The sequence below is a fragment of the Xyrauchen texanus genome, chromosome 41 (assembly GCF_025860055.1).
Source record: "Xyrauchen texanus isolate HMW12.3.18 chromosome 41, RBS_HiC_50CHRs, whole genome shotgun sequence".
NCBI classification, from domain to species: Eukaryota; Metazoa; Chordata; class Actinopteri; order Cypriniformes; family Catostomidae; genus Xyrauchen; species Xyrauchen texanus.
Genome location: NC_068316.1, coordinates 29,959,609 through 29,979,597, shown reverse-complemented (window position 1 = coordinate 29,979,597; position 19,989 = coordinate 29,959,609). Strand labels below are relative to the sequence as shown.

The 19,989-nt window shown below is 37.9% G+C and overlaps 1 protein-coding gene across 2 annotated transcripts in view; it reads left to right on the top strand.

The window, feature by feature from the left end:
* The window catches only part of LOC127634286 (procollagen-lysine,2-oxoglutarate 5-dioxygenase 2-like), a 97,064-nt gene extending 78,366 nt beyond the window's left edge, over positions 1–18,698 (top strand). The window contains exons 14-20 of one of the 2 annotated variants that reach the window (XM_052113774.1): positions 2,975–3,037; positions 6,402–6,515; positions 6,725–6,790; positions 12,383–12,487; positions 12,797–12,943; positions 15,643–15,768; positions 16,183–18,692. In XM_052113774.1, coding sequence (XP_051969734.1) covers positions 2,975–3,037; positions 6,402–6,515; positions 6,725–6,790; positions 12,383–12,487; positions 12,797–12,943; positions 15,643–15,768; positions 16,183–16,338 — 777 coding nt within the window. In that variant the 3' untranslated portion in view covers positions 16,339–18,692. Of the gene's footprint in view, positions 1–2,974; positions 3,038–6,401; positions 6,516–6,724; positions 6,791–12,382; positions 12,488–12,796; positions 12,944–15,642; positions 15,769–16,182 lie in introns of both variants that reach the window. The other variant, XM_052113776.1, reaches the window with a different exon arrangement.
* Positions 18,699–19,989: the final 1,291 nt, after the last annotated feature.

The window sequence follows — 19,989 nt, the reverse complement described above, 5'->3', positions numbered from 1 at the left end:
TTTTAGTGTCACGGTTTTGGAATGGTTCTGTATTTACTTTGTTCAGAAAAAAAATATTGCTTTCAAATCCAAAGAGTACTTAATAAAAGTCATGGTTTTACAACAGTAACCTTAGTTTAACCATGTTATTTGTAGTAAAATCATAGAAACCACAAAATCAACATGGTTACAGTCATGATTACTATATGGAAACTTAAGTATTACTGTTATAAAACCATGGTTAATTGTATCAAAACCATGATTTTTGCTTAGAAAACCATGGTGACAGCAGTCATGGTTACTAAAATATTACTATAGTAAAACCATGGTTTATTTTTATCAGGGTCCTTGACTAAAAAAACAAACATTTTCTCTAATTACTAAATTAACATTTTAACTTAATACCTGGGCTATTACACAACATGCATCAACATAAAGTGCCTTTAAAACTCATCTCAACATATATTCAATATTCGGAAGCTGTACATCACTATAAAAGGAATAACCTTGCTGTTAAAATGCAAACAAGAAGGATGTTGTGATAATGCAGCTCAAGTATTTTAATCATATGTGGAAATCCCACACGAACACCACAAATGCTTAAGTTATTGTTTCATGTCTGTCCGAATTAGCACTGAGTGCTTGCTTATTAATAGAAGGTAGTGTGTGCAGTTTTGGCTCACCTGCGGCTCTTTCCCTGGGTGATGTCAACATAAATTATTATAAATGATGTATCAATGTATTATTATAAAGGCATTTTAATGCCATTAATCAAAGTGCATTATTGACACTCGCGATAGATAACAGCCGCACAGGGAAACAGGAAGAACTTGTGTGCACGTTCTAAACTCTTGCACACATTATTGACATATATTACCAGTATACAGCACTCGCACCAAGCGAGTTTCAAGGCAGTGTGTCCATCTACAGAGCCATAGTGGTGCATTAGCGGAGGTTGTAACTGTGCCTGTCTGTTTGAAGCTTTGCTTTCTTCACCAAACCTTGTGCTCCAGATGCGTCTTTAAACTTGGGGTGAACCGCTGTGCCAATGCTTACCGAATCGTGTGTGCGAATGCCCCCCATCAAACGTTGATTCTGCATACATCTCTCTAAATAGGTAGCTGCGCCCCAGTATACTGAATACTTGTTGGCGGTTTTTCATTCACAATCTGGTCTAACTCATCCATTTAAAACAAAACAGAACAAAAACAAAACAAAACAGAACAAAAAAAATTATATAAAAACAAAACAGAAAAGAACAAAAAAGAAAAGAAAAAAAAGAAAAGAAAAGAACTGTGGCCTGTTTCACAAAGTTAGTTGAACAAACCGGTTTAGAATGCTCGGTACAAACATTCTCCGTCAACTCAGAGTTTAATGCCAAGTTTGTGGCCAAACCTGAAGCTCGTGCACATGAATGATTGACGTTTGCCAAGAACAGCCAATGCGTGAATCTTGGAGAGAGTTGGCATGATTTACTTCTCCACTGAAGATCAAGAGATCATTATAAAAATATGAAGAATTTTAACATTTACACAGCATAAAGAAACACCCCTACTGCTGCGAAAGAAAAGACTAAAATAATTGAATATTCTCAGCATTTCCCACTGCATACAGGTACAGTGTGTAAAGAAATGAAAAGAAACTCAACACATTTTAATCTGCTGCTCAAAAGATAACATGTTTCACGAACTCTCAAATAAACCATCTTATAATATCTTATTAGTAGGCATAATATATTCAATTGTAATATATAAATCTAAATGTATTTAATATATCCATTTTCCTGTGAAGTGCAATTTAATTTGGAGTGGGCGATGGGGTGACTTTATTGCATCAGAGATGTCACTTTACTCACAGCAGATTGGTTCAGCTTCAGTTTGTGATCTGCAATCGAGAATAAAACCTGCTCAGGAGCAGGTTAGCTGTGTGGCATAAGTTGCTATGGCGATTAAAGCCAATAAAAACTGACCCCCATTCTTTTCTCAAACTAAACTCAAACTTACCTGGTTAGCAACTGAAACCAGCTCCGTGCAAAAGGCCACAGAAAAGAAAAGAAAGCAAAACAAAACAAAGAGCAGATCAAAGCAGAGCAGAGATGAGACAAGACAACACAAGAAAAGCAATTGAACTGAAAATAACATCTACATTTTAGAAATTCATTTATTCGTAGGTTCAATTTATATTCTATGCACTTTTAAACGTCATTTAAACATTTAAAGCCTTTAGATCATAATATTTTAAGATAAGAAACAAATTTCAACCAAATTGGTCTAATCTTTTGACTGGTAGTGTAAGTGTAAAGGGTTTCAATTATTAATAAGTAATGTCAAATAAAATACAAATCTGTGCATTTCTACCTATATATGTGTGTGTTTAATTGAAGAATTTAGGGGTTTTAGAGGTAACAGTATGCAATTTTTCTCCTCAATTAAAAACACACATACTGTTTTTCTGATGAAAGCCATTTGTCTGTGACATGCAATGTTATTTTATTAGTGCCTGATTTCCTTATGCTTTTAAACATCTACTGCTGCTCAGTGACCAAGATGTAACTGGCAAGTATTCAAAGTATGTAAATGTGCTATACGACCTCTCTGTCTGTCTATGTGCTCTGAGTTGCATTCACAGATTTCTCTGCTCCAGTAATGTCCTATCATCATCATCTTCCTCTACCCCTTTTACATCCACCACGAGACCTTGAACCAATAGGACTGGGAATGTCTGGCTGGCTGCTATGTATTCTCATTTTAACAACAAACCCCATTAATGGCCAACTATGCCTTTTTTTAATACTAAAATGCTTCATGTCTGATGCTTAGGACAACCTAAAGCTATGCATAAGCTCTTTTCTGCCATCTTAAAAACTCAATAAGGGATTTTTGCTTCTCAGACATCTCACAAGCACTATCCTGAGTGTTCATATCTTCCTTCTCTTTCTGTTTTACTTTGTTTTGTCTCATTATATAATTTACATGGTGCTTTTCCTTCATTTTAGACAGTACAAAGAGAAAGAGAATCTCCCTCACCGGAATCATTCCATATGCTCAGACCTCCAAAGGTTTAATCTTATTTTGATTATTCTGTTATGTTTATCTTTTAAAATTCTAATATATGTCTTAAAGCAAGGTGTCCCTTCTACAAATGGTTAGCAAGTGATAATCCAACCATACTAAATTACTAAATGTAGCAATAAATATACATTTTGTACAAATGTACAGTGGCCCACTCATATGTAATATTTGCACGCTTAAAGTTCATGCAATATGTGTTTGATAATCTATACTTAAAAAATAAAAAATATGTTTTTGATATAAATTACTATACTTGTCAAACAATCATACATTCCCATTTAAAGTTCACTGTGGTCAAATCATAAATTAATTCATTTAATTGCCTTTTCTTATAGGCCTTTGAACAAACTTAGAAGTTTTGTTCATCTCGGAATGCATCTTTCCAAGACAGATGTGTTTAAGAAATTAGCCAAACCCTTTGTGAAGGTGATGCCATTGTTTTGAGTTTGATAATCTACATCTGCTTTTTGATGGAGTTCACTTGAAGAGAAAGCACCAGATATTATATGCAGAACCATAAAGTCCTACTTGTGGTAAGGCTTATGAATGCAGAAATAAAGCTCTCCTGCATTAAAGTGTTCCCTCCATTAGCATCAATATCCAAGAAAAATCCCCTCCAAAGCACACCAGTAACATGAAGCTTACCCTCACCAGCTCCTTGACTTATCTCAGTCTAGGTACTTAAAAAGTAACTTGAACCATTGAATTGAATTCATATTGATATTTGAAATTGTTTGTAGAAGACCTCTATTTTCCCAATCTTTGGTGCATGTTTTGTAAAAGCCTAGACTTAGATTAAGTCTGGATCTTCACCAACTCTGATGTTACAAATCTTGTCCTTGCTTCTAGAGTAGTAAACAGGAATGTTGGTTCCTATAGTTGCTCTGTTCCCAGCAATTCCCTGTATTCCCGTTCCCTCCCTTCTCACAGCCATTCCCAATATCTGCTCTCCATTATAAAGCACAACAGTGTCTGACCGTTTTTTCAACTGCCTTGGTTCCAAAAATATAGTCCATTGGGAATTCATAAAATCTTTCATAAAATAGTTCTAAGCCATGAACTAAAGCTACCAGCTCTGAGGTGAATCACAACACTACAAACCAACCTGGTCTCATAGTGAAAACATCACTCTACATAAATTTTTGCAAAACTTGTTATATGTGTCGCCAGGTACAAATCCCTGCTGTTTCCAGGTGAAATGAACACAAGAGGTGCTACAACAACTTTGTGTTTTAGTCACTTTCAATCAAATCATGACTTCAGTGGATTTTTCTCTCCATTACTCAGACCCTGCTATGTTATGATATCAACACACTTTTACTCTAACGCATCTTTTGACAAATTATTTATTTTAACGTTTGTATTACAGGCCCACCTAGATATATATACTTATTCTAATATGACTAGCTTGCGTGATAGTGCACCTCATAGTTTGTTGTACCTTGGACTCGGAGGACTGCGTTTCAAAACCAGACAAGAACTCAAGCTGACACGTGACAAGACAGAGTTATAGAAGTGACAAGAATCGATGTGGTTGCTTCAGAAAATGAGCTTTTCATTTTGCTTCTGCATTTTAAAACACTATTGGTCAAGGTTAGTTGTTTGTTAAAGTGCCCTAAGCCCCGTCTGATGGCAGGTCATCCCTGTCTACTTGGATGAGGGAGGGGACAAGGGGAGGGAAACAGAAATATAAAAAATGGGGGGGTACTTCCTGTAACAGTGTAGTACCCCCCCAAAAAACACTGTAAAATTTAAACGAGAGGGAAAAGGCCAACGCGGATCAGCAGTGAGAGAGGAGAGAGAGATGGAAAAAAACACTTACACGCCAGTTCACCAATACGAAGTAGCTTGTTCCTCGGCGACCCCTCCACCCTCTAACAGATGACAGCCACGCCTCTCCGGGTGGATCGGAGGCAGTCCTCCAGCCCCTGGCGGACAGAACGCCCCGCCGCATTCTCGGGGAACAGAAGGGTTCTCCCCCACCCTGGCAGCGGTTCTCCCACTCCAGGCGGTCGGCAGCGAGCCCCTCCCCACTCACTTCAGCGGCCGGTAGGGGACTCCTCCGCTCCTGGCAGCGGTCCTGACTGTTCCAGGCGGTGGGTTAGGAGCCCCTTCTCCCCTCGCGGTCGGCGGCCGTGGCTGCTCCGTTGGGGTGGATGGTAGTGGTTGAACTCTACTACGGCGTATCCCTCCTCCTTCTCGGGTTTCGGCACCAGTGTAAAGTAGTTAATGGACAAGGAGGAGGCAAGAACCGGCTTGTCAATATAAATAATATTTTAATGATAAACTTAAACAAAAGACAAAACACACACATGACGGACATGTCCTTAAACGATCTCTCTCTCGTCGCACCACCGTCCGCAATCTGCCTTTATCCCTCTCGGAGGCTTAATTAGCCTGATAAGGGACCGGGTGTGTATAATCACGACCCGGCCCCACCCTCTGCCCTGTCACATTCACCTTAAAAACTTTGTATGATTGCAAACTAATTTTGCTCGGTTTTGGCACCCCCTGCTGGACATTTCACTTGAAAAGTGCAGCCAAATGTGTTATGAAGCACGTAATTTCAGTTTTGCAAAAATTTTGCAATGCTGACGTAAATTTCATGAGACCAGGCTGCTACAAACTTTGATTTGAAACAAAAAAGTACTTAAAAATCAGACAAAAAGACAAGAAGATGGTTTACTTAATGTCTTTCATTAGGGCATGAACTACAATCCCATTAAGCAAATTGGCTGCAGAGGTAATCAATGGTTTTAAAAATGTTGACTGTCAGTATAGAAACAATGTATTTTAATTTTATTTAAAATATACATGTACTTTGACTTCATTCACATTGTTATGGGAGTGGGCGGTCGTTGCAGAGCTATTTTAGCGCTTTGTATGCCATGATTCTCTGATTGTTGGATCTTTCTCTTCAAGATCATGGATAGTGTAGTTCTTCACCAGGAATTCCACTTTTAAAAATAATGTTTAAATAATGAAGTTGAGATAATGTGGACTGATGGCTTTAACAGAAGCATATGCCATTGATTGACATCCTCGGAGCTCACGGTAGGTCTGTCTTGGAAGGTTATTGTTAAAAATCTATTTGTCTATGGAGAAAAATGAATGGGATTTTAACTTGCGGAAGCCGACTGTTGCACTCTATTAAAAGTCACACAATTTTTTTACAATAAATCACAAATTATTTGCTAATTGGTGATTTATTCTAATCATTGACTTTGGATTATGCTGGGTGTTTTATTTTTTCTTGTTTTACATTGTGTAACATTAATGTTGTTAATGTTGGATATTTTCCTTTCTAAATAGAATTTGTTGGATCTAATGTTATTTTCTTGTCCACCACAGGGAGTTTTCATGTACATAACAAATCGCCATGAATTTGGAAGGCTAATATCGACGGCCAACTATAACACTTCTCATTATAACAATGACCTTTGGCAAATATTTGTAAATCCTCTGGTGAGTAACTAGATAAACAAATGTTTTAGAATCCAGACGTATTCATTTACTGGTACATTTGTCATAAATACTGAAGTGGAATGCTGAAAGATAAACATAATTCTGTGCTGACCTCCAGCTGTACTGGACTTAATGAAGGAGCTTAGCACTGTTTGGTATGCAAGTCAGTGAACAAATACAGTTAAGAATTAATCCTTTCATTTTCATAGGACTGGAAAGAGAAATACATCCACCCAAACTACACACGGATTTTCACAGAAAACCTCTTAGAGCAGGTATAAACAAACATTTATATTTTTAATTTATTCATTTAGAAGACAGTGTTTGGTGTATGGATAAGAATATCATTCCATAATTTAGTTATAGTGTCAGTGAAATTTCGGGAAGGGATTTTGTTACACACTATTTGTGTTGTTGTTTTTTATAAATTTTGTATGCGATATGAGCTAAAGAAGCACAATTTATGACACGATTGTTGAAATATGTTATTTGCTCGTAATCTTGACCAACCATTTTAGAAACATCTCTACATGTATCCTATATAGAGACAGAAAATAGCTGCCCAAAAGTGCTATGAAGATGTCTGCAGTGTAACCTGATTTGCTTTAAAGTTACTTTGATGCGACTCACTTTCCAAACCCATACTAATTGTCCATGCAGAAAGACATGCTAGAAGTTACACATTGAAGTATTTTCTTCTAAAGATGACATGAATCTAGACAAGGACTAGTTGCCAATGAAGAAAGACAGTAGTTCTTTAGAAATGGCACGGACCTGGATGAGGACTAATTGCCCATGCAGGGAGGCAGGCTAAAAGTTAAACCCTACAGTAGTCCATTCTTAAGACCACAATAACCTGGACAAAGACTAATTGCCCATGTATGAAGGCAGGCTATAAATTAGACTTTGTAGTAGTCCAGTGTTTCTCAATCCTTCCTGGAGTACCACTAACATTTTGGATCTCTTCCTTATTTGACAAGCTTAATTCAGATCATGGAGCATTCTACTAATTAGCAAATCAGAAGAATCGGGTGTGTTAGAGACATCCACAATGTGAAGTGTTAGTGATACTCCAGGAAAGAATTGAGAAACACTGTATAAGTTAATTCTAGAGATGGCAAGAACCTGGACAAGGAGTTGTGTAACATGATCAGAATGTAAGGTCTGATGTTCTTGGTGTAGTTAATGTGCTCATGGTTGTGACGTTACAATGACATCTTTCAGAATGACCTGTATGTGTAGATTAGTTTCATAGATAAATAAGATGGCACCGCGGATGGCAGTTTCGGTGTAGAGCTCTCGAGCATTTTTGTTACTTTTGTTTGCTTGTCATGTTTTTTTGTCACTCATTCCTGATCAGTTTCACCAGGGATGAACTGCTAAATATTCGGCAGAGCATACCTGATCATTTTCTTCCGGTGTTTGATTATTCTGATGTTTTATTAGACAGCTTATTTGGAGGCACAGCGGTGTTCTACAAGTGCTTCAAGAGATGCAAGTGAGGAAAGCGTGCCAGCGCGCATGTGAATCTTCGTCAACGTGACATTAGCCCGCCGCTGCCGAGTGTTCATCTGGCGAATGTCCACTCCCTCACCAAAACAGACTAACTGCTTCCGCTCACTCAAACAAATGGGACCGCGTGTGTGAAACCCCGGCTAAAGTTGCATAATCTAATTATGAGGTTAAGAGTGTCAAAGTAGTCATAGCCATATAAATGGCGAAAATAGGTAATGTGTGTTTATTGCTGTAAATTATATATTATACCAAGGGATTTGAGATACAATACTCAAATTTTCATTTATAACATGATAAATACTGAAATGAATGATTTTATGCCAAAAAATCCCAGACGTGGGCTTCCTAAGCATTGATTTCAATTGTCTCTGTGTTTATTTCGGCACAAAAACACCTGCTGATTCTTGTATCATTCGGTTTTAATATAGACCTCAAATATCAATCCGCACGAGCGACAATCAGGACAACACCAGTTAAGGCAAATAAATGCGACTTAACCCAGGTTTCGATGTCTGCGGAGATTTTTCCGTGTCATCGCAGATATTTTAAGAACAGTTTATTTATATGTAGCTCAACATTCTGTCAGTAATAATCAGCTTAGACATTTTTAAGGACTGCTACGTGTCAAAATAATGGGTTTTCTGGATGCTAATACGTTGGGTTGATTAATTAACTATCTGACATGGCACCTATGAAGCGCAAACAGGAACAGAAAATAGCTGAGTGCTTAAACAGCTTGTATGATATTAATCTCAGTGGAATTGCCCCAAATTATTAACTGGATTTTTTAATTTGAATTCTAATTTTAGATTTTTAATACCAAAATTGACATACTTTTGTGAATAGAATCCCTGAAATTATCAAATATTTTGCTTTAGAATGTGTGGTTCTGTGAATACAAAGTTTGAGACTGGGGGATAGTTCACCCAAAAATGAAAATTCTGTCATCATTAACTCACCCTCATGTTGTTCCAGACCTGTATGAGTTTCTTTCATCTATTGAACACAAAAGAAGATATTTTCAAGAATGTTGGTAACCAGACAGTTGACGGTAACCATTGATTTCCATAGTGTTTTTTCCCCCTACTATGTCAGTCAATGGCTACCTTCAACTGTTTGTTGCCTGTCAAAAAGCTACACTTTGATGCTGCGCTGAATTAGCGCTTTGGGAACGACTTTAGGTGTCAATGAAATTGACCAGAATTTATAGCCTCTGCTGGTGACATCATTGGATGCACCTGTAGCAGGGCTATAAATAGATGTGCCACAGGTGCATCGTCAGATCTTTTGTCTTCAGATCACTCTGTGTGTGTGTGTGTGCGTGTGTGTGTGTGTGTGCGCGCGCCTCATGAGCCTGTCAGAAATGTTCTACTTTCCTCTGTTAGGGGTTAGATTTTGTTAGGCAGTGCGCAGAAACCTTTCTCTTTTCTCTAAAGAAAAAGAAAATGACTGAAAGACAGAGCAAGCGGTGTGTGTTCCCTTGTTTACACTCTATGGCTGAGAGGGACACGCATCTGTTTTGTTTTGTATTTTGGGGGAAGAGCATGCTGCTCTTGCGTTGGGGCGGAGCGGGGCAGGTGCGAGCATTGCGATCTGTTCTCAGTCAAAAATGCTTCGCACTCATCTCGCTTATGGTAACATAGTCAGGATAATTATGGTTCAAATGTGTTGCAGTTTTAAAAATAAGCTTGTTTTTACGTAAACATGATTTTCTGAGCCCAAAATTCAGCAAACCTTTGACATAGCCTTACTCAGTCAATATTAAAGTTATCAAGGTTTTATTTTCACAGAATGTCCTTTACATTATGTAGGATGATTTTATAGAAAACAGTGAATCACAAATAAATTACTTTAGCAAGGTTTTCACAGACCGGGTCACAAATAAGGACTTTTCTAATTCCGCTGCTCTGTATTTCACGGAAACCTGGCTGAATGAATCTATCCCTGACAGTGCGTTACATCTGCCGGACTTTGTGTTGTTCAGAGCGGATCACATTGTGAAATCTTTGGGGAAAACGAGAGGCGGTGGAACATGTTATTCAAAATAAACACTGTTTAGTTAGTTAATTCTCTTTATTTATTCCACAGGTTGGTTTCACTTAACCACCATCAACGTTTTTCTCACTTCACTACATTCGGCACGACGCGCAGTATTCAATAGTGTATAAGCACCGTATTCAATAGTGTATAAGCACCTTGTGCCGAGGTGAACAGTGTAGAGGAGAAATAACATGTTAACAGAACATGCATTTACATCAATGAAAGATGCTGGACAGATGTAACACCGTTGAAGAAGATGTGATGTCCTAATTTAGAAGCGCTCGTCATCAACTGTAAGCCTTTCTATTCATCCCAGGAGTTTTCTTCGTTTGTTCTGGTGAGTGTGTACATCCCACCACAAGCATGTGTGAATGCAGCATTGCAGCAGCTAGCTAATCCCATCACAGACATGGAGCAACAAAACATGGACTCTCTTATCATTATTCTGGGAGATTTTATTAAAGCTAGCCTCACCCATGAACAGCCAAAACACAAACAACACATCACATGCCCCACCAGAGACAGAAATACTGTATACTGGACCACTGCTACACCACTGTAAAGGATGCATATTACATTGTCCCTTGAGCAGATTTGGAACTCTCTGATCACTGTCTGGTTCATCATCTCCTGACCTACAAGCAGAAACTAAAATCATCTAAGCCTGTAGTAAGGACTGTAAAGAGGTAGACCAGATGGTGTTTCACCTGCCTGCCTGAAAGTCTGCGCTGACCAACTGTCACCCATCTTCACACAGATCTTCAATAGATCACTGGAGCAGTGTGTGTAGTTCCCTGCTGCTTCAAATGCTCCAGCATGTCACAGGACTTAATGACTACAGACCTGTTGGTCTCACATCTGTGGCCATGAAGTCTTTTGAGGGACTGGTTTTGGCCTGCCAGTCTTTGTTCGTTTACCGAGAAAACAGGTCTGTGGATGATGCTGTCAACATGGGACTGCAATAAATCCTGCAACACCTCGACAGACCTGAGACTTATGAAAGGATCCTATTTGTGGACTTCAGTTCAGCCTTCAATACCATCATGCCTGATCTTCTCTCAACCAAACTGGCCCAGCTTTCTGTGCCCACCCAAATCTGTTGATGGATCATCAGCTTTCTGACAGATAGGCAGCAGCTAGTGAGACTGGGGAAACTCACATCTGGGACTCTCGCTATTAGCACTGGTGCTCCTCAGGGACACGTTCCTTCTCCACTCCTCTTCTCCCTGTACATGAATGACTGCACTGCAAAGGACCCCTCTGTCAAGCTCCTGAAGTTGGCAGATGACACCACGGTCATTTGCCTCATCCACGATGGTGACGAATCTGCCTACATACAGGAGGTTGAACAGCTGGCGGTCTGGTGCGTTCACAACAACCTTGAGTTGAACACACTCAAAACAGTGGAGATGATTGTGAACTTCAGGAGAAATCCCCCCGCACTTCTCCCCTTACCATCCAACAGCACTGTGGCAGCAGTGGAGTCATTCATGTTTCTGGGCTCTACCATTTCTCAGTACCTGAAGTGGGACACCCACATAGACTCCATTGTGAAGAAGGCTCAGCAGTGGTTGTACTTTCTTCACTAGCTGAGGAGGTTAAACCTGCCACAGGAGGTGCTGACACAGTTCTACTCGGCCGTCATTGAGTTTCTCCTGTGTACATCTATAACTGTCAGGTTTGGTTCAGCCACCAAATCAGACAGAAGGAAACTATAATGGACAGTAAGGACTGCTGAGAGGATTACTGTTGCCCCCTCCCCACCCTCCAAGTCCTGTACATCTCCAGAGTGTGGAAATGTGCAGGCAGAATCACTCTGTATCCCACACACCCTGCCCACTCCCTCTTACCACTTGCTCATGTGCATACACCATTCTATGTTATATGTCCTGTAATTTATATGTCTATTTATAATCTTATATTGTTTTATATTATGTGTCTCACTGTAATTTTCTGTGTGCACTTGTTTCTCCTATCACCAAAAAAAAAATGTGGTGTGTATGTGAGAACACTTGGCAATAAAGCTCATTCTGATTCTGATAAATGGACTATTTGGACTGGAGATGGTGCTTTGCTTTGTGAACATACGAGTATGTCTGCATATTATATTGAACTGTTTTATTTCAATAGAGCAAGGATAAATTGCCCTTTGACAAAATACCATTTGTCTTTGCATGACAATCCCACTGTAAAGTTTGATGTAGGTTTTTCCGAGAGTAAGCATTTGTTATGCAGGAACAACTGTGCCTCTGCTGTGTGCTCTGGGCGAGCATTGAAAGGATGATACTAAGCACCTGTTTATGTTTCTGCAGCCATGCACAGATGTTTTCTGGTTCCCTGTGTTTTCGGAAAAAGCCTGTGATGAGTTGGTGGAGGAGATGGAAAACTATGGGACATGGTCTGGTGGAAGTCACGAGGTCAGTCAAACCTACTGGCTTTAAAACAGTCTCACACATTTACACATTGCACAGGATTGCCCAAAAGTAAGACTTACAATAAAAAGGATTACATGTATTATTCTTAAAAGAATATTCAATAATGCACACATTTAATTCCTATTTCGTGGAACATTAAAGACGTGAAGGGTGTTTAAAAACAGTCTGGGCTTTGTTCAGTGGAAATCACTTTTCCTTTTGTTAGACATTACACAGATGGACAATTACTAACTGAGCACATTTAAGGCTTGTCATGAACTCATGCCCATTTATTTTGTTTTCTACCCTCAGGACAGGCGTATCACTGGAGGGTATGAGAGTGTCCCGACAGATGACATTCATATGAAACAGATCGATTATGATAAGGAATGGCTGCACTTTATCAGAGAATTCATCTCCCCTGTCACTCTCAAGGTCTTCTCTGGCTATTACACCAAAGTGAGTCAGTCTGTCTGGGTCAGGGATGAGCCATAATCGGGTGTTAAATCAGAAATGTGTTAAGGAATGTCTGCTCCATCTTTTTTCCCTATACCTCTCTCTATGTCTATTGTTTTCTATGACACGTTGTCCTATGCTGTTTGCTAGATGAGCAATGTTAATGCGAACTGGGTTAAGGTGTCTAGATAATACCAGGTCATTTTTCACCTCAATATGCTTCAGATTTAACACCATTAAGACTAAAGTACCATGAAGATTGTTTTGCATTTTGAATTTATGACAATGAAGCACATTTCCCCTCAAATTCTCATTAATGATTCTGGATGTTATATTTTATACTTTGTTTGTAATTAGGGGCTAGCCCATATTGTTTTAGATCGCAAACATGTTTCTTCCCCAAAGGGAGTCTATGGCAGCCCTTTAAGCCATGCATAGGAAAATTATGAAATTTGGCACACTGACTGGAATAGGCATCAATAGCCACATGACCAACTTTATGTTTTTTGCCAAACCCTCTAGCATCACACACTTTTCTTCTGATTTTAATTTTTTAAAACTCATGTGGTCAAGAAACAAATACTTGCTTCCTCATAATACTCTCCTCGTGGTGATTGGAACTTACCCCTTACATTAAAACCTTTGAAAAAAAAAAATATTTTTTCATTTTGGAATGAAAACTGATTTTGTCATGATTGGCCATATTACCTGTCTGACATTTTATATTTTAGAATAATTTTGGTCTCTTTTTTGGTAACTTTGATGCATTGGAAAGAAACTTTGTAGGCATCATTTGCACCTGAACGAAACTTGGTAGGCATCATTTGCACCATGTCCTGAAGGTACATGAGCAATTTTATAATAGTTCCACCTTGTGATCAAAATAAATAGAAATGTAATATACATGTGTAACAGTATAAGGTCAGGCAAGGATGAGGCGGAAACCAGCTGAACAGTCAACATAAAGGTTTATGATATAAATTAACTTAAAACAACATAAAACATAACGAACACAGACACACATGCGGACGTCAACTCGCTCCACCCCCAGCGGATGGGAGCGAGCCTTCCGGACCTTATGGACGGAACCGCTCCTCCCCTTCTTCGGTGGCCGTGAGTGACCCCTCCGTCCCCAGGCATCCTGATGGATGGCAGCAGCAAGGAATCCGTGACAGCGCATACCTCCTCCCTCCTGGATTTTGGCACCACTTTAACAGTTCATGGATGAGCAAGGAGGAGGTGGGAACAACTGAAACAGTTAAAGAATGGGCAAGGAGAAGGCGGGAATTGGCAGAACAGTAAGGTTTAATGAGATAACTCAAAACAACCTAAAACATAATGACACAAATGCGGCCACATGCGTCTCTCTCCCCTGAACTGGTGTCTCCGGCTCCCCTTTATTTCACCCTCACACTGATTCAGCACTGGCCGTGCACCCTCATGGCCCGGCTATGCCCTCCTCCTCATCACAACATGTTTATGCATTTCATTACTTCAGTAACTTTTGAATGATTGGGCTTAAAGTCATTCCTGTGGTCTCTTATTATTATTTGGGTCATGCAAATAATATTACTTTAGTTAAAAAAAAATACAAAACAATCTTCTTATATAAAATTCTCCCAGTCAACCACAATTGTCTAAAACAAATTCCAAAACAAAAAGCTGTCGTCCTAGTGGATACTTTTCTCGATAACACCACAATTGTCGACTGTGCCAACACCAATTTGGAGATGTGGCTGTATCTTCGCAACGCTTGATTGTATTGAATCGGAACTTGGTAAAGCTCATTAGCATCATACCCTGAGTGAACCTGACTAGGTTAAGGACATCACCACCCAGTGGTGTATTATGCCAATACAAAGTAAACCACTGCATCAATGTGCTTGGTTGTGCTAACTTTTAGTTTGGTTTATTTCTTTGTTAACTGTCCAACTTGTATGAAGGTAAATCTGTTGCAAAACACGAGAGCTTGTAGATTTGAATTTCAAAACTTGAAATGCTGCAATCTGCACTCACAGACAATAATCTAAAACCAGTGTTTTGAATTTAAAGTTGCAGACAAATAGTGTAAAATGTGTAAAATGATGTTTATATAAAAACAATGATAGACACAATCTTGTATAACACCATTTCCTCAAACGCACCCAATTTGATTGTTCGCCATTTAGAATTATTTTAGTCAGACTCATGAAACGTACGACAAATGCAACATTTGCCCTTGCATCTTAGCTGTAAATAGGGAATAATCCTACTCATATTCTACATCTATTTTTTACACCCACATTTTATGTACATTACACATCAGCATGATTTCAGAAGCCTTATTCTAGCAGCCAACTTAAACACTTCCACAGCCTGCTAATAGAGTTTTGTTAGCTCTTTGGTTGACTTGACTCATGGAGTTTGTCAAGTGATCTCTCTCTCTCTCTCTCTCTCTCTCTCTCTCTCTCTCTCTCTCTCTCTCTCTCTCACACTGTTCTTTTGGAATGCTCTTTGTCCACTGCTCACTTTTAGGTCTCTGGTTTATTTGACTCATGAAATATGAACTAGCACTGTGAGTCTGAGATCTTTTGGGGTCATTCATTAAAAGAGCAAGTAAATAATAGAATAGTATTCCATAAAGCAGTCCAAACAGCAGTCTGTTAAAGTGCTGTTCATATACCATGTTAGGTTTTGATTGTTTATCCCATTTTTTCTTTCAGGGCTATGCGGTTATGAACTTTGTGGTGAAGTACACCCCAGGCCGACAAGCCTATTTACGACCACATCACGATTCCTCAACATTTACCATTAATATTGCCCTCAACAACAAGGGCATGGACTTCCAGGCAAGCTTGTGTTATATTGGCCTATTTCCTAAAATGGTTTTCAAAAGTGGAGGTTAAAAAGTGTGAAAATCTGAGATTTTATTTTAATTTCATTTCATTTTAATTTTATTTAGTTTTATTTTATTGTATTACTTAAATAAACAGAAGGTTTTACTCACCAAATACTGTAGCATTCTAGAATCTAGATACATTTTTTTAGAATCTTTAAAAAAAAAAATTCTAATTCAACTCTTCACTCAAATTGTTATGCTGATGATATAATTTAAAAATAAACATTTTGTATTAAATTAGAAAACAATGCAATGTAGAAGAATTTTCACCAGTTATCTCCCGCCATCATATTTCTTTTTGCATTTTTTATTTGAAAAAGCTTCACGTGTGGTCATACCTCATGACATTTCCCCTCTATTCCAGGGTGGAGGGTGTCGATTCCACAGATATAACTGTTCCATAGAGTCTCCTAGAAAAGGCTGGAGCTTCATGCATCCAGGTAGACTCACCCACCTTCATGAAGGACTACCTACCACCAGCGGCACACGCTACATAGCAGTGTCCTTCATAGATCCATAGATGCTTCCGACAGTTCTTGGAACTCTAGATGAGGAATTTACGTTTATGTTTGAGTGGTCTAATTTGTTTGGTTGTCCGTTTGTTTTTGCTGACTTATTCTTGGTTCATGTGTTGTGTGACTGTTTGTGTTTGCTCTAAACATTTACTACTGTCGAGAAAGAAGAAAAAATGCTGTTCAACACAAGTGTAATAAAGGTTTCTAAGTTGTGAGCGTGCACACACAAATACAAACACACACACACACACACACACAAAGACTTTTACACATATTGTTTTAGTTTCAACATTACATAACAAGAGAGATTTGACTGTATTTTTTTCTACTGCAGTATTGGTAACACATCAGGTGATGTCAGTAACTCTTTATTTTAACAGGTTTGGTTCAGGTTGTTTAGCGTTAGGGTATAAGTATAATTTTACTTGGTTACTTTCATTTTAGATTGTGTGCTCAGGTGAGCTTAATGTGTACTGTACAAGAGGTCTGCAACTAATGATTATTTTGATAATCAATAAATCTAACAATTATTAGAACAATTATTCAACTATTCGCGATTATTGCAACGATTAATCATTAGCTCTTAACTGATTATTCAGCTTTTGTCCTGGCTTAAAAGGTTGTATTAAACGTGCTTACTAACAATAAAGAGGACAAAATCATCTTTTAAAAATACCTATAAATGACATTCACTGAATTAAAGGGATAAAAAAACGTTTAATTCAGTAAATAAATTCACTAAAAAATCATTTTGTTATCAAGTGTTTTTGTTTTCCATTTAAAATTGTCTAAAAATCCTTAAAACAAGATACATTTACGTGTGAAGCAACATATAAGATATTTAGACTTGCTTTAAAAGAATGTATCTTAAATATAAGTGTATTTTGATACGTGTATTTTTTCACTTGTTCATACTTCTGCCAGTGCAGTAAAGCCAAAATATACTTATATTCAAGATCTATTGCTCTAAAAGCAAGTCTAAATATCATATATGCTGCTTCTCAGGTGAATGCATCTTTTTTAAAGAATTTTTAGATATTTTAAAATATTTGCATTTGTAATATTATATTCAACTTTTATATATAGAGTTTAATATATTTAAATTGGAAAACAAGCCAAAACAAAAACAAACAATAAACTTATTTTGTTGCAGTGTATAATGGGGCGAAGACCCATCTTTAACTCACAAAAAATAAACTCTCTCGTATTAATAAAGCTGCGTATTGCCAGTTTTATTCACGATAAGAAATGCACAGTGACATATTATGATTCAATAAGTCGCAAACCATCACATTATAATCTAGCTGCAGTAAGCGTGCACTCTTTTGTCCCCGCAACAAAGTGCGCACCAGCCGGGTGCAGTTTCAGTCTGTCCCCTTTTGATCGGGACATTCACACAACTCATAGAAGAGGCGCTGACCGCACAGAGAAATGAGAGTTTGTAGTTATTTACATGATCTGCTTCCTTGTTTTTTTAACTTTAATAAAACTGTAACGCATAAAATATAACTGTATTTGAGATGTAATGCTGAGGTGTTTCCTTTAAAAAAAACTCTGGCTCTGCTTATTCCACTACGAGAGTGCATCTGTATTTATTTATTTGGTATTTTTGCATTATAATTCCCTCATACTTTGCGATCTACATCACCTGAAGCTGTTTGGAAAGTTTAGAGTGCATCTGAACTGTGTGAGCTGTGTAATTCTTCTTCTTCGCAGTCGGGCATGAGCTGCTGTGCTCCTCTCGTGTGTCATCATTAGAGTTAAATGTGATCTCATATCATGAGCTCAAACGACTATTCGAGAATGAACATCTTTGTCGACATGTTTATATTGTCGATAACGTCGACTAATAGTTTCAGCCCTACTGTACAATTATCTGGATTTGTTCAAATTGAAGATGTAATACAATAACATGTAGTAACTGACCATGTGTTTACTGACCAAATGGTTATTACCAAGGGGTTACACAACTTTTCCAGCATCTATGGATCATGGATATACTGTCAAAATGTTTGACCATCTTCAATAAATATAGATATAATACTGTATCTTTGCACAAAAGGAATTAAAATTAATTCTGGTTGAAGTTTATTTGTAAACAATGTTTTGCTGAAGGAAGATGTTTTACTGTAAAATACAAAGTAAAATATGCCTTATTTCTTGAACTGAAAATGTCTCAGAGATATTAAATGTTTTACTTTCTCTGAAAGTTTTCCTTATAAATGTCTCAGCCAGGTCAATCTCTTAACTTATTTTGAAATTGTTGAAGTAATAAAATGTGTTTTTAAAAAGAAAAAGCTTTGTGTTGAAAGCTGTTAAGGACAAAATGATACATTTTGCATTAAAAATAGCCAGTGATTCAGTAGACATTTCCCAGCACAGGTTATTGTGGTTAAACTGATGTGAGATGTAACAATTTCCATACTACCATTATGAAATCATTAAGCACATTTAGCTGAGCAGTCATGCTGCCCTACAGCAAATTCTAAACTGTATTTTTAATAGGAAAGGTGCCAGAATACCTTAATCCGGCCCTGGAAGTCAGTAGACATATGGCCTATAGAACAGTATTAAAGCCGTGCTTCAATGGGAGAATATGGCAAATAGTTGTACCGTTACATTTCAGTGAAGTATAGATCAATTTTGATTGGACGAGAAGCTTCAGTGGTTCTCTGGGAGTCTAAAGAAGCTTTATGACCACTACTTGCATTGGAAAAATCAATTGTTTATTGCTTATCGGGCATTCGATCAATATATATGTCCATTTTTGAATCTATATGATTGGTCAAGCTCTCAAATGGGCATAACTGCGACAAATGGACAATAACTGAAACTGTGATGTACATGACAAACAGCGTTTAAAATGTAAAACCTTCCCACAGTTGAATGCAGACAGTGTTCGGCTTGTCAGAGAATCAGATAAAGGCGCAGTTATTTGCTATCTGTGGTAACACATTTATTTTAGCTGTAATTTGCCTAGTTGCCATTTTGTTTTATTTAAACACACAGTCCTGAGCTAAATATTTTCTTTCAGTAATTTCACTGTTTGAGTTAATTTCACACCCAAAAAATATCAACATCACTGAATTGCCTTTGTTTTCCCACTCTTAAAAAAGGGACATGAGAAGTTACGACTGGCGATTTTAACATTATGCAAATGAGCAGTGATGCAATGCAGCTCATATGATCTTCTTAGTGATACAGTTTGAAACTCTTTAGTATGAACACCTGCTATCATCCAATAATACAGCGACCTCCAACAATTGAATTGCTGTCAGTGTGCATGTACATAAACATTGCAAGTTGGCAGCACATCTAGGGTTGGTAACCAAGAACCAGTTCTAAGGCCACATCCACACTAATCCATTTTTGTTTGAAATCATATCGATTTTGCTACATTTACGCCTCACCCATACTGTAACAGCATTTTCATCCATCGAAAATGCCCTCCATGAATGCATATTTTGAAAAAATATGACGTTAGGAAATTGAAAAGGGAGGTTTAACACTTAAACTGATTAATGTGGATGTGTCCTTATTTGAAACCAGTTATATTCCATATTCAATAGCAGAATCAAAACTTTTCTAATGTTCTTAGACATGCATTTTTAAGCAGTTGCAGAAGTAACACTGTACTAACCAACTCACTCTTACAG